The 12,911-nt window shown below is 39.5% G+C and overlaps 1 protein-coding gene across 1 annotated transcript in view; it reads right to left on the reverse strand.

Annotated features, from left to right (window-relative positions):
• Positions 1 to 12,911, reverse strand: part of OSMR (oncostatin M receptor) — an 86,339-nt gene that overhangs the window by 24,474 nt on the left and 48,954 nt on the right. Inside the window, 5 exon segments of the mRNA XM_078153212.1 lie at positions 3,268 to 3,344; positions 6,765 to 6,906; positions 7,507 to 7,649; positions 9,441 to 9,592; positions 10,589 to 10,718. Of these exon segments, the coding sequence (XP_078009338.1) occupies positions 3,268 to 3,344; positions 6,765 to 6,906; positions 7,507 to 7,649; positions 9,441 to 9,592; positions 10,589 to 10,718 (644 nt within the window).

The raw sequence follows: 12,911 nt of genomic DNA on the forward strand, positions 1-12,911 counted from the left end.
GCATATAAAAATTAGTTTTACACTATATTCCAGTCTATTAAGTAGGCAGTAGTATTATGTACATAGCTTAATTTAAAAATACTTTATTGATAAAAACTGTTAACCATCATCTGACCCTTCAGGGAGTAGTTATTTTTTTTGCTGGTGGAGGATCTTGCTTTGGGGTGGCTATGGCAATTTCTTAAAATAAGGCAACAATGAAATTTGCCACATCAATTGACTCTTCCTTTCACTTGAACACTTAGGAGCCATTGTAGAGTTATTAATTGGCCTAATATCAATACTGTTGTGTCGCAGGGAATAGGAAGGCCCGAGGAGAGGGAGAGAGATGAGGGAATAGCCAGTAGGTGAAGCAGTCAGAATACCCACAACATTAATCAATTAAGTCCACTGTCTTAAATGGGTAAAATTTGTGATGCTCCAAAACAATTACAGTAGTAACATTAAAGATCACTGATCACAGATCATCCTAACAGTTGTAATAATCATGAAAAAGTTTGAAATATTGTGAGAATTACAAAAATGTGACACAAAGACATGATGTGAGCACATGCTGTTGGAAAAATGGTGCCAATAGATTTGCTTAATGTAGGGTTGCCACAAACCTCCAATTTGTAAAAGCCTTGCAATATCTGTGAAATGTAATAAACTGCAGCACAATCCAATGAAGTATGCCTGTGTATGGTAAAGGCAAGGGAGGAGCAAGGAATAGAGACTTGGGACAACATGAGGCCATCACCTGATCGTGGAATTACTCTTTTTTTTCTAGCTCTTTGTCTTCTCTAAATCCATAGCATTTCTTCATTGAGTTCTTTTGCTTACTCATTTCCCCAGGCTTGGTTTCCAGATTAAGTCTTTACGCTTGGGTCAGATGCTGCTCTCCGCTGTGGTCTTGGATACTGTAGAACAGGCCTTGCTAGATTCTGGATGGGGTAGCTAAAATGGGGCCCTGTCCTCTGCCCTCCTGGGTTTGGGATAAGTTTTCTGGTGGCTCAACTTACATATGTGGTCTTGGCCCCTTGATCTTCTCTTCATTTCATAGTCTAAACCCTTAGTTGGCTCTACCCCTTGCTGTTGTCAGATGTTGTCAAGTCACTGGGAGCAGGCTTCCTAGATGCTGCTAGGTTAGTTGCCATGACTCTGAGCTGGACTCAGGCTGCTAGGTTATTGGTCAGGCCCTGTCTCCTTCTATGGCTAGGGATTGGGCTGCGGGAGACCTTCCTTCTGCTGTGTGTATGAGCTTCTTGTGTTGTACCTTCCATGTCCCCTGGCTTGGTTTCTCTCACAGGTTTCTAGCAGTTGTTGTGTGTACAAAATAAAATAAATAATAGTCTCACTTCTGAAAGCCTCCTTTTCAGAAGGACATTGACAAGCTGGAACACTTCCAGAAGAGAGCGCTCCTGAATGGTTACTAGAACCCAGGACCATGTAGAACCGATTGGAAACTTGGGGTCTTTCACCTAGAGAGAAAGGGCTTGGTAGAGAGCTGGGGTGGAGTGGGAAAAGAAGTGGTGGTAAAGAGACATGGTGGCTGCCTTCAAGTATTGGAAAGTCTGCCAGGAAGAGGAAAGATCAGGAAAGGAGGTGAGGGAGGAAGGGAGGGATAGAATTTGGAGCTCAAAATTAAAAAAAAAGGTTGAAAATTGTTTTAACATGCTAATGAGGAAAAAATAAAATATTAAAAAAAATAAAGATTGGTATTTAGTTAGATTAGATTAGATAGATAGATAATCTTGGACTGAATTTCTCTATTCCAGATTGCTTATAGTGGTAAATAACTAGAAAATTCATGAGGTATATCCCTTCTATCATAAAGGATAATCATGAATGAGTTTGAATAAGACCCTGACTTATAGCTGTCTGGCTTATATGTGCCATTTCAGGAACTTACTTAGTTGTTTTGATTTTTCTTGTAAATTCAAGCACACTCACAACAATTTGAATACATATTCACTCATTCATAGTCATCCCTGTTTTCAATCAGAGCAATATATCTTACTTAAAGCAAAGGATTAAAGGTCCTCCTTTACTCTAGAGTCCTTTATAAGATCCTTACTGATAATTAATCATTATTCTTCTCTGCTGTGGACTTGTTCTTTTATGTCATTAAACATGTATATGGAAAGGGGAAAAAAAGATATTCTGGCTCTTAGTGATTGCTGTTTACCTTTCTAAATGCTCACAAACTTCAATGATTTAGTTTTGCCAGAAATTAAAACCAAGTTCACTAGCCCATAATGTGAAAGTGCCACTTTCTCCTCTTTTTTGAAAACAACAACACCTTTTCCATTCTTGTATCTCTTCCCTTACATGACTTTTCAAAGATTACCAATTGCAGTTCAGCTACCATATCCATCAGTTCTTTTAGAATTCTGGTATGTAGTTTATATGGACTTAGTGATTTAAACTCATTGAAGGCAGTTTAGTTATGTCCTCCTACCTCCTCACTTATCTGTGCTTTCTGGTTTCATCCTCCTTGGCAAAGGAAAAATAAAATCATTATCGAGCAGTTCTCTTTTTTTCACTATCTGTTATCATCTCACTTAATCTGAACAAGAAGGGTAGCCCTTCTTTGATCTTCTTACCTCCAATTTACCTTTTAAAATCCCATTTTGTTGTCCTTAGCAAGGACATATTATTCATAGGGTCATAGATTTAGAGGCAGAAGAGATGTTAGAGGTCACCTGGTCCAATGGACCACTAAGGTCCAGAAAGGAGAAGTAATTTGCACAAGATCACAAAGGTGGTAAGGAGAAGAGATGAGATTTGAACCTAGGACATCTGACTCCAAATTCTACCCTTTTCCCCCTGTACCACAATGAGTTGGGAGAATGAAATGATCAAAACTATGCATCTGGAAGATTAACCAAGGGTGGCCTAAAGGAGGGAAATAACTAGGATGAGAGAACTTCTAAGAGGCTATTGCAGCAGTCTATGCATATTAAGAGAGTGTCTGGGGTACTGGTAGTGAAAATGGTAAGAAGAGAACAGATCTGAGAGATAATGAGGAAACACAACTTGGCAAGTGATTGAATATTGCAGGGGTGGAGGTGAAGTGGGCAGAGAGTCAAAGATGTCACTGGAGTTACAAGCACTGGGAAAAACAGAGATGTTTTTGATAGTAAATAAGAAAGTCAAGAAAAGGGACTGGTTCTAGAGAAAAAATGATGAATTACGTTTCATATATGTTAACCTTAGAGTACCGATGGAACATCCAGGGGGAGCTGTCCAGAAAGCATTTGGAAACCTGAGTCCAAGGCAACTTACCTTCCAGAATATTTTCACATTATATCCTCCTGAAACTGGTTCCACAATTCTCCAGATACTGAGAGCCCCTGAAGGAGCTGAAATGAACCAAAGAAGCTTTCAGATCATACTGGGTACTCATAACAAGACATTCAGGCTATTTCTAGTTCAGAAAAGGAAATTTTGTCCAATCTCCTACCATCCAATTTCTCTGCTCATCTATGTGTGCCACTGAACGCTGAAGGAGGAAGGTGGAAAAAACAAACCCAACAACATTCTCACTGGATCCATTAAAATTTCTGCTATAAAATCTCAACTGATTTTTGCCTGCTGCACACTTCCCTGAATAACTACCTCAGTACCATTAGCATCTATTCCAAATCTTTTCTCTCCTCAAGCTACTTATCCTGTTCCCTTCCTCATGTCTTAGCAATGAACTTCACCAAATACTTCGGTGAGAAAATCAAAGCAATCCATTTTGACTTCCCTCTTCTCCCCAACTTTACCTTCCAAATCAACTCTGTATCATCCCCGAATCTCCTCTTTTACTCTGGTCTCAGAGGAAAAGGTCACTATCAATAGGCTATTAACACTTTTGAAATTCCAGTACTACTGCCCTCTTTCTCAACTGATAACATGGTTTTCAAGAGTCAAGGGAATGGAGCAGAGCAGTTTTTTCAATTATAAAATCAGGAGCTTGGACTAAATGACCTCTAAGGTCCATCTTAGATATTAGGTTTTACAACTTAAATGAAGACTGGAATTAATCTTAAGAATTTGTGCTTCTTAAGGGTATAAATTTCTGTCAAAGATGTGAAGTTCCAATATAGATAAAAATGCTTATCAGTACTTTTTGTCATAACAAAGAATTAGAAGCAAGCTAGTTGCCCATCACCTAGGCAACGTCTAAAGAAAGTAGAGAAAATGAATATAATGACATATTAAGGTGTAGTAAGAATTGACCAATGTATGGAATTCAGAGAAAAAGGGGAAGATTTGTATCAACTAACAGAGAGTGAAATAAGAAGAAATGGGAGAAGAATATAAACAATGACTACAAAAATAAAAATGAAAAAAATCTCCAGAAACAGATGAACTCTTGAGTGAATGGAAAACCAATAATGGTCCTGGAGAATAGGTAATGAAACACTTCCCTCTCCTCAAAAAGATGGGAAGATAGGAGGGCAGAATGTTGCATATATTGTCAAATACAATGTATTGGGGTTTTTTTTCTTATGAGAAAAGATTCAATTGGGTTGGGGGGGGAGTAACAGAATGAGAGGGTGTGTATATCTGGAAATGGTAATGGGGTAATAACAAAAGACATCAATAAAGTTTTTTTTTTCTTTAGAAGAAAGGATGTAAACTCATAATTATAGGTAGGTGCTGCTTTGTTTTTGCCTTTGTATTCCTAGAACCCCACACAATGCCTTAATCACAGTAGGTTCTTAATGTTTAGTGAATGAAATTGAATTTGTTGAATAGGGTTGGATAATCTACAGAAAGTAAGCCAGATAACTTCCCATGATGCCAGAATCCCCAAGTGTGGCAGGCCACCATTGTTCCCTTGCTTGATTTCTAGAAGTAGAAGAGGTGCATATTGGCCTCAAAGATACTGTACAGATGCTTAATTGGAAGCCAAGAGGGGTCAGAGCTGAAAAGCCTCCTAGTCTTGTTATCTGCATCCCTGTCCAAATTTCATAATCTTCCCAATTAAACTGGTATTAAAAAAAACAAAACTACTCCATCTGTGGCTGACTATGTAAGCATGAGAAATCAATTCTTTTAGCTCCAAACAAAACCTGCACTTTGAGTTTCATTTTTGGAAGTCATAAACCTCAAAGCATGCATCTGTAAAGTACCTAGAAAACAAAAATGAAATCTATGTCTAGTTGAGATTTTAAAAAAAATTCCACGGGTGAGGAAAAAAATCCAATTGTAAGTTCTTTGCTTTGTTTAGTACTTTGTAAATGGCTCAATAATCTTTTATTAAAATGATCTGTGACAGAAAATCAAGAGATCTACCAATTTGAAAAAAAATCACTAACTCTCCTTTCTTCTTACAATTTTTCTAATACATTGCACTAGGAGGAAGGATACCCAGGACTTGCTTCCCCTTTAGGGCACAGACTGTAGTACATGATCTTAAGTACATCACTAATTATTTTTGTCTGAGCCACATCTGATGAAATGGAGATACACTACCTTACCTGAGAGGCTGGACCAAAGCAAGCTCTAAGATCTTTGATTCTGTGATTGTTTGGGTGGGATATGGTCACTGCTGAGGAAATGTTTCATTTATTAGTCATCATCCTGGGGAAAGTTATCTAGCTGTCACTGGGGTTGGTATCAAGGCTTTGATAGTAACAGGAGAGATTCTGAACATTCACAACCTAAAGCGGTACCACAGGGAACTGCTAATGGGTTCCTATTTTTCAGCTTCTATTATTCCTTTTATATACCCAACAAATAAATGAATGCTGGTTCCAAAAATGCTGAAAGCAACAGAAGCAACCAAAGAAGCCTTAAGGATCCAATCAAGGGCAAGAAAGAAAAGAAAAGCCACTGGTGTTCGTTAAAATCCCTGGGAGCGAATCCATCTTTAGCTACAACTTACACTCAGAGTCAAGCATGATGTAGCAGAGAAGGAAGTAGATCAGAGTTTAAGTGCTGGTTAGGAAGCCTTCATTCCCCCTACCTAGTCTCACCTACAGCCACCACTGTGCTGCTCCTTTGGTGAGGGATTCTTGCCACTTTCCTCTTTCTAGCTCTGGGAACAGTCATCACATGCGTATTACTGTTCCTAGAAAATCCATGCCAATCAATTGCTTTCCAACTCTGCATACTAGCCCTGTGGGTGACATAGCAGAGCATAACCATCCTCCCTGGTCACCACCTCTCTGTTGTCTTTCTCTATTAGAATGTAAGCTGAAAGCTAAAAATTAATTTAAAAAAAAGTAAGTTTCTTATAGGCAGAGGCTGTTTTATTTTTATTATTTGCATCCCTAGCATCATATATGCTATATAGTAGGCACTTAATATGGGGTAGCTCGGCAGCACAGTGGATAAAGTGGTGGGCCTGGAGTCAAGAAGACTCATCTTTCTGAGTTCAAATTCAGCCTCAGATGCTCACTAGCTGTGTGACCCTGGGTAAGTCACTTCACCCTGTTGGCCTCGGTTTCCTCATTTGTAAAATGAGCTGGAGGTGATCCAGAGTGTCATTCAGCTTCTCACAGCCCCAGGCAGCTCTCTGCAACAGGAAATGGCAGAGTAGCTATAGATCTGAATTGATTGAAGGTATTTCCTCACTGGGGGAGGGGGGTTCCACCCTCCACTCTTCCCCTCATTTTAAAAAATTACATGTTTGATATAGGAAATGTCTTTAGAAATATGTCAATTACACCACAACACCCTAATGATTTCCTCTCATTATTTAAGTTTTAGGTAGTACCATGAGCTTGCAGGCAAGTCTCAAGCAACAAATGTCTTGGAGTTGCATGCTAATGGATCAAACTTACCACCTTCCTTTGTGGTGAAGTTTTTGCTGTTCCATTCACTCCATTTCCAAAAGTGGTAGGCTGTGCAGCAGCGTACTTGAACTGAATATGCTGTATAAGGTTGCAATCCACTTAAAGTGAATTCAAAGTTGGAAGTGTTGTACTGGTGAATTAAAGAAAAACAGAGCTTATGTGAATATGCATTTTCCTAAAGCTAAAGCTAGGTCCAGAGCCATGGCTAAGGTAGGATAACTGGGGTCTTGTCCTAGGATATGGAATTTAGAGTATCTTGACAGCACTTTTGGTCCTTTGGTATCATTGAAGCTATAGAACTTAACACCCGGTTAGCAATTATAACTATTAAAAATAGAAAACTGCCAGATGTCATCCTGGGGTGAGTTTCCCCCTCACCTTGCCCTCACCATCCCCCAAAGTGCCTTCCTATCAGTGTCCCAAAATCTCAGTCTTCCCTGTATAGATCAATGTCTTGCCCTCCTCACCTGCAAAGAAATAAGGTGCCTTTTATTCCCTTTGCCCCATGGGCATTTTCTGATCCGTGACCCTGACATAAAAGTTCCCAGTTACAACTCTGGTCAGACCTATCCTGATTGAGACTGAAATCTCTCAACAATGAGAAATTAATTGCAGATGCTTTTCAGCGGAGATCCTGCCACACCATATATCCTTTGATACCAGAGGTCAAGAAGAAAAGTCTAAATAACTTTCAACAGTTTAATTCCATGAGCCAAAGACCATTTCCTACCTCTATTCCTTTTTCATCATCGTAGACTTCAATCTGACACAAAAAAGTGAGCCTTTTTTGATTCGGAATAATTTGCCATCTCAATGTTGCCTCCGTAGCATCTGTATTTTGAATAGATATTTCACCAACAAATTTTGGTTGAACTGTCAAGAGAGTAAAAAACATGAATATAGATCCAACATGTGTTCTTCAAGTAGGAAACCCAAGTTCCTACTACATTTGGTATATAAAAGTAAATAAATATTCCGTTGGCATAGTGGCTAGAAAGGCATCTTAAGAAAAATGAAAAGGAAGGGGGTCTAGTATTATCACACCAAACCATACTACAAAACTGTAATCATCAAGACCATGCCTTTGGTACTGGGTGAGAAACAGAGGGATTGATCAGTGGAACAGATCAGGCACGTGACTTTTCAAAAGCAAATAAATGAGCAAAGTAAGCTAATGTTTGATAAACTCAAAGATTTCAGCTATCAGGGCAAGAATTCTCTATTCAATAAAAGCTATTGAGAAAACTGGAAAATAGTATGACAGAAACTAGGTAGGGACCAAAATCTCACATTGTATACCAAATAAGCTCAAAATGGGCAAGTAATTTAGACATAAAGTATGACATTATAAGCAAATTAAAGGAACATGGAAGATCTATGGATAGGGGAAGAATTCATGACCAAACAAGAGCTAGAAAGGTTCACAGGAGGCAAAATGGATAATTTTTATTAAATAAAATTAAAAAGATTTTGCACAAACAAAACCAGCTAAAATTAGAAGAAAAGCAGGAAGCTGGGGAAAAAAATCTTTGCAACAAGTTTCTCTGATAAAGGTTTTATTTCTAAGGTAGATAACTAAATCAAATTTACAAGGAAATGAGCCATTCTTGGGGCAGCTAGGTGGCACAGTGGATAGAGCTCTGGCCTTGGAGTCAGGAGGATCTAAGTTCAAATCCTGCCTCAGACACTTGAGTAGCTGTGTGACCCTGGGCAAGTCACTTAACCCCAATTGCCTCACCAGAAAGGGAAAAAAAAGAGCCATCCTCTAATTGGATAAATGGTCAAAGGATATAAACAGGCAATTTTCAGAGGAAGAAATTCAGTAATAGTCATACTTTTAAAATGCTCTAAAATCACTAATAATAGCACATAGTACTTAACAAATGCTTGTTGACTTGACTTAACTTTTGGTATCTTAGCATAAAAACTAGTCAAATATCTCCTTTCAAATAGGAAAATGACAATAGGTACATGTTATCTTCTTTTTGGAAAACATTTTCCCTTCTCCCTTCCCTCCCCCCTCCCCTGCCAAAAAAAGGATTTCTACACCAACTATGGCATGATTAAGGCACAATGCATGTAAGGGAATTGTTTGGCAAATCAAAATAACATGATAACTGATCAGGAAGAGAAGATTGTGAGTAGGGGAAGGATTGTTGCTTATACCTCTCCAGAGAGAGGAAAAGGTTATTAAGAAATGGAGGGACTGACAACAATCAAACTTGACTTAAAAGAAACCTGATTGTAGGATCATTCATAGCTGAGACACCTCAAAGCCCTAGATCTAGTTCAACCCCCCCCTTCTTCATTTTACAAATGAGGGAATGAACAGTAGCCCAGGGAAGTTAAGTGATTTGTCCAAGGTCACATAAGTAATAAACCTAACAGTGCAGATGGAAATATAGGTCCTCTGATGCTGGAGTCAGTGTCCTTTTCACCGTTCCTTGTGGCAGGAGAAATGAACATATCAATACATACATATACATGTGTATAGAGTGAGAGAGAGAGAAACAGATAGAGAAATGGAAAGAGAGAGAGAGAGAGAGAGAGAGAGAGAGAGAGAGAGAGAGAGAGAGAGAGAGAGAGAAGAGAAAACATATTACATGGTGGGTAAAGATCTAGAGAGAGAGATCATACAGTTTACTTTGCTATCCACATTTTCACCTTGTTGGTTCACATTAAAGAAAGTGCTAGTTCTTCTCTTTCTTAGTTTATTTTCAGCCATCAGTGTGAAGTTATACGTGTCCTGCATGTCTGGGGCTAGTTGCCAGGTACACCAATTTCTGTGAACACAATTAACCTTTTTCTGGGAAAACCTTTAAAACAAACAAACAAATAAATAATGACAATAATATCATTTTGGTCAAAGCATACCTGCTCCTGCCTAAGGAGCATATCCAGAATGTTCCATGCTGTATTACTGGGAGCAGTGGCAGATGTCTAGTCATTCTCGCACTGAAAACTATGGGCAATAAAAATAGAATTTCAAACAATTCGGTTTTTGCATATTTTACATTTTTACAAAGGCAATGAGGTGGTACACTAGATAGAGTACTGAGCCTAAAATCACGAAGATCTGAAATCAAATCCTACACCAGATACTTAATAGTTCTATGACCCTATTCCTTAACCTGTGTCTGCCTGAGTTTCCTTATCTATAAAATAAGGATAATAATAGCACTGGGTTGTTGTGAGGATCAAATGAGAAAAGCACTGTATAAATGCTAGTTATTTAACAATAAGACACCTTCTGTTTTGTCCTCATGGATTGTTAGGACTTCCTTTACTTTCTATTGGCCAAAGAACTTTGTAATTTTCAGAAAGATCACCAGACTTGAAGTAAGAAGACCTGGATTCGAGTCACGGTTTTCACAATTGTGACCCTGGGAAAATGACTCAATCTCTATGATTCTCAGTTTTGTCATTAGCAAAATGGAGATGGCAGTAGTGCCAATCCCACGAGATTCTTGTGGGAATCAAATGAGACAACAGACACAAAGTACTTCATAGATTTTAGAGAGTCCTCTAATTAATTATAAACATTATGCCACTCTAAGAAAAGTAGGAAATCAGGTAGACCTAAGTCATGAATCAGATTGGGTTCTCACTTGGATTTGCAACTTTTCTTTCTACTTATTAAATTTAGCAAAACTGTGGTCACAGCCAGGACAAACCAGTTAACCCTTTAGAGGCTGACAATTTGGCATATTTATTTCAGCTCTCTCTAACACTTAAGGAAGCATTCAGCTTTGCATCCTGCACAGGGAGGACTGGAATACTACACCAAGTTTCCATCAAAAGACATGACTTGCCATTCAAATAAACTGTAATTGTTTGGAAGATGTTCCGGCACTAATGTGTCTCTCCCTGGATCCCAGGTACAGTTCAAGGTCTCTAAGTCCCGAGTTTGACAAGAAAAATCCTTGGGCTCTTCAAGTACTCCTGTAAGCACAAACAAAAGCTGTTGGCAAAACTAAGGCTGAAGCCTTTAAATACCAGGGACATGAACGTTGTGTAAGTAATAATACTTACGGTGAACAGACCCAGACATTGTTTCCCTCAAGTTGAATAAAAACCAATCAGTCTCCTGGAATGCAGAGTGATCCTGTTAGCCACCAATTCATTAATGACCAGAGGTAGTGATCACATGCTGCCTGCCATTCCAGGTTCAATCTCTATCATATTCCTATGAATATAGGAATGATTTTCTATTCTCTAGGTAGAAAATAGGGGTGACTACTCATTCTAAGCTATGAATAGAAGCAGTGTAGTAATAGTGGAAAGTCATTAGACCTGAAATCTTAAGACCTAGCTTAGGGTCCTAGCTCTGTGCCCTCCTAGCTGCATGACCCTGGGTATATCATTTGACCTCTCTAGCCCTCAGTTTCCTCATCTGTAAAATGGGAGGATAATGCCCCCTGTCCTATCTACCTTACAGAGTTGTTATGAGGACTGAATGAGATCATACAGGTGTCACATTTGGTAAGCGTGAACTACTGTACAACTGTATTTTTCCTTCTTTCCATTCTTTTCATGTCCAAGGAATTCATCCCTAAGTCGCCAGCCTACTGATGACAGGCCTCTCCACATTTGGCTAGGCTGGTCCTCAGAAAGCAGGTATGGTATGTGGCCTGAACCATCCTTTTAAGTCTTTCTAATATGGTCGAACCTACCTAACCTTGGTGAACTCCCAAGACAACCCAAGTCACCTCCACTGTCAGTGAGGCTTTGGAGGAGGACATCGTTATTCTTTTGTGATTTAATACAGCCCATGTTATGAGTATAGGATCAGAGGTGTGGAATCTGCGGCCTCAAGGCCACATGTGACCCTCTAGGTCCTTAAGTGTGGCCTTTTGACTGAATCCAAACTTCACAGAACAGGACCTAGAGAGCCACGTGTGGCCTCAAGGCCGCAGATTCCACATTCCTGCAAGTAATGTCAGTGAAGAACTGAGAGAAGGGTGAGTTTGGACTTTACCTCACCTTAGGTCTCCTGGGAAATTATTTTTTTTCAGTTGTGATTGTGAGGTAAAAGAATGGCTTTTCCTATTCCAGGAAACATGCAGCCCCAGCCTACTGAGAGTCTTTTGGAGGTGAGGAAGTGAGAAAAGTTATAAATGTTGGATGTAGCCCAGCAGCCGAAGATAAAACCACATGGAGGTCCTGGGAGATGAAGGCCTTCTAACAAGGAACAGCAGAATTAAAGGACAGAGCAATGAGACATGCAAGTGTAGCCTTGAGCAGCAAGTGTTAAGGATTGGTAACATAGCTGTAAAGCCAAGCACAGAATTTATTAACATGTCTATTAGAAAAGAAGCAAACATGAGATTTGAAGTGAAAATTTACATGTAATACTGTTCAAAAAGATGTCATAATGTAGCTCATTTCCCATAGTGTTTTAAAATAAGAATATTGGAAAATAGAGGGGTGGGACTACGAAGTAGGTGCTGGGAGGAAGGGTGGAGGAAGAAGAAGGATTCCAGCCACAGAACAGCAGAGCATGTCAGACCCCCACAGGGAAGCCAGGGATTGATTGATATATCCCTAGGTATCCTGAAGGTTCAAACTCTGTCCACCCAACATTAACCAATCCTATATATCCTCCAGTACCTTCCCTCCTTCACCAGGGGGATCCCCAGGGAGTTCACTTTATCTTTTTGGTAATGTTTTTGAGCCAGGTCAGCAGCTGGAGTATCCATGCCACCTACTTCCTGGCCCTGATGGACTTTCTATGAATTCCTTTGCCCCAGGAGTAGTAGAGCCAGGTATAATGAAGGACGAGAAGCTGAGAAAGAAGATGAATGAAGCTCATAAAAAAATACATAGAGCAAGCATAACAAGCAATCTTTTTCCTCCTCCTCCTCCTTGTCTTCCAGCAATGACTCTGACTGAATTTAGGCCCTCCCCCAAAATCATACCACCTCAGCCCTCCCATCAAGCCTTGGATACCATATGATGCTGGGGGAAGATAGCCCTGAAGACCCAACCTCATCCCCAATCCCTTTGCCCAAGTTGGCTAGTGAAGGTGAGGAAAAGATCTCTATTGGTCTGAGAAAAAAAGGATGTGGAAGGTGGTCTGGGAATGATAGTCTTAAGATAACGGGTAATTTTATGGGGTATGAGAACTACATTTAC

The sequence above is a fragment of the Phascolarctos cinereus genome, unplaced genomic scaffold (assembly GCF_003287225.1).
Source record: "Phascolarctos cinereus isolate Bilbo 61053 unplaced genomic scaffold, phaCin_HiC Scaffold_4;HRSCAF=312, whole genome shotgun sequence".
NCBI lineage: Eukaryota > Metazoa > Chordata > Mammalia > Diprotodontia > Phascolarctidae > Phascolarctos > Phascolarctos cinereus.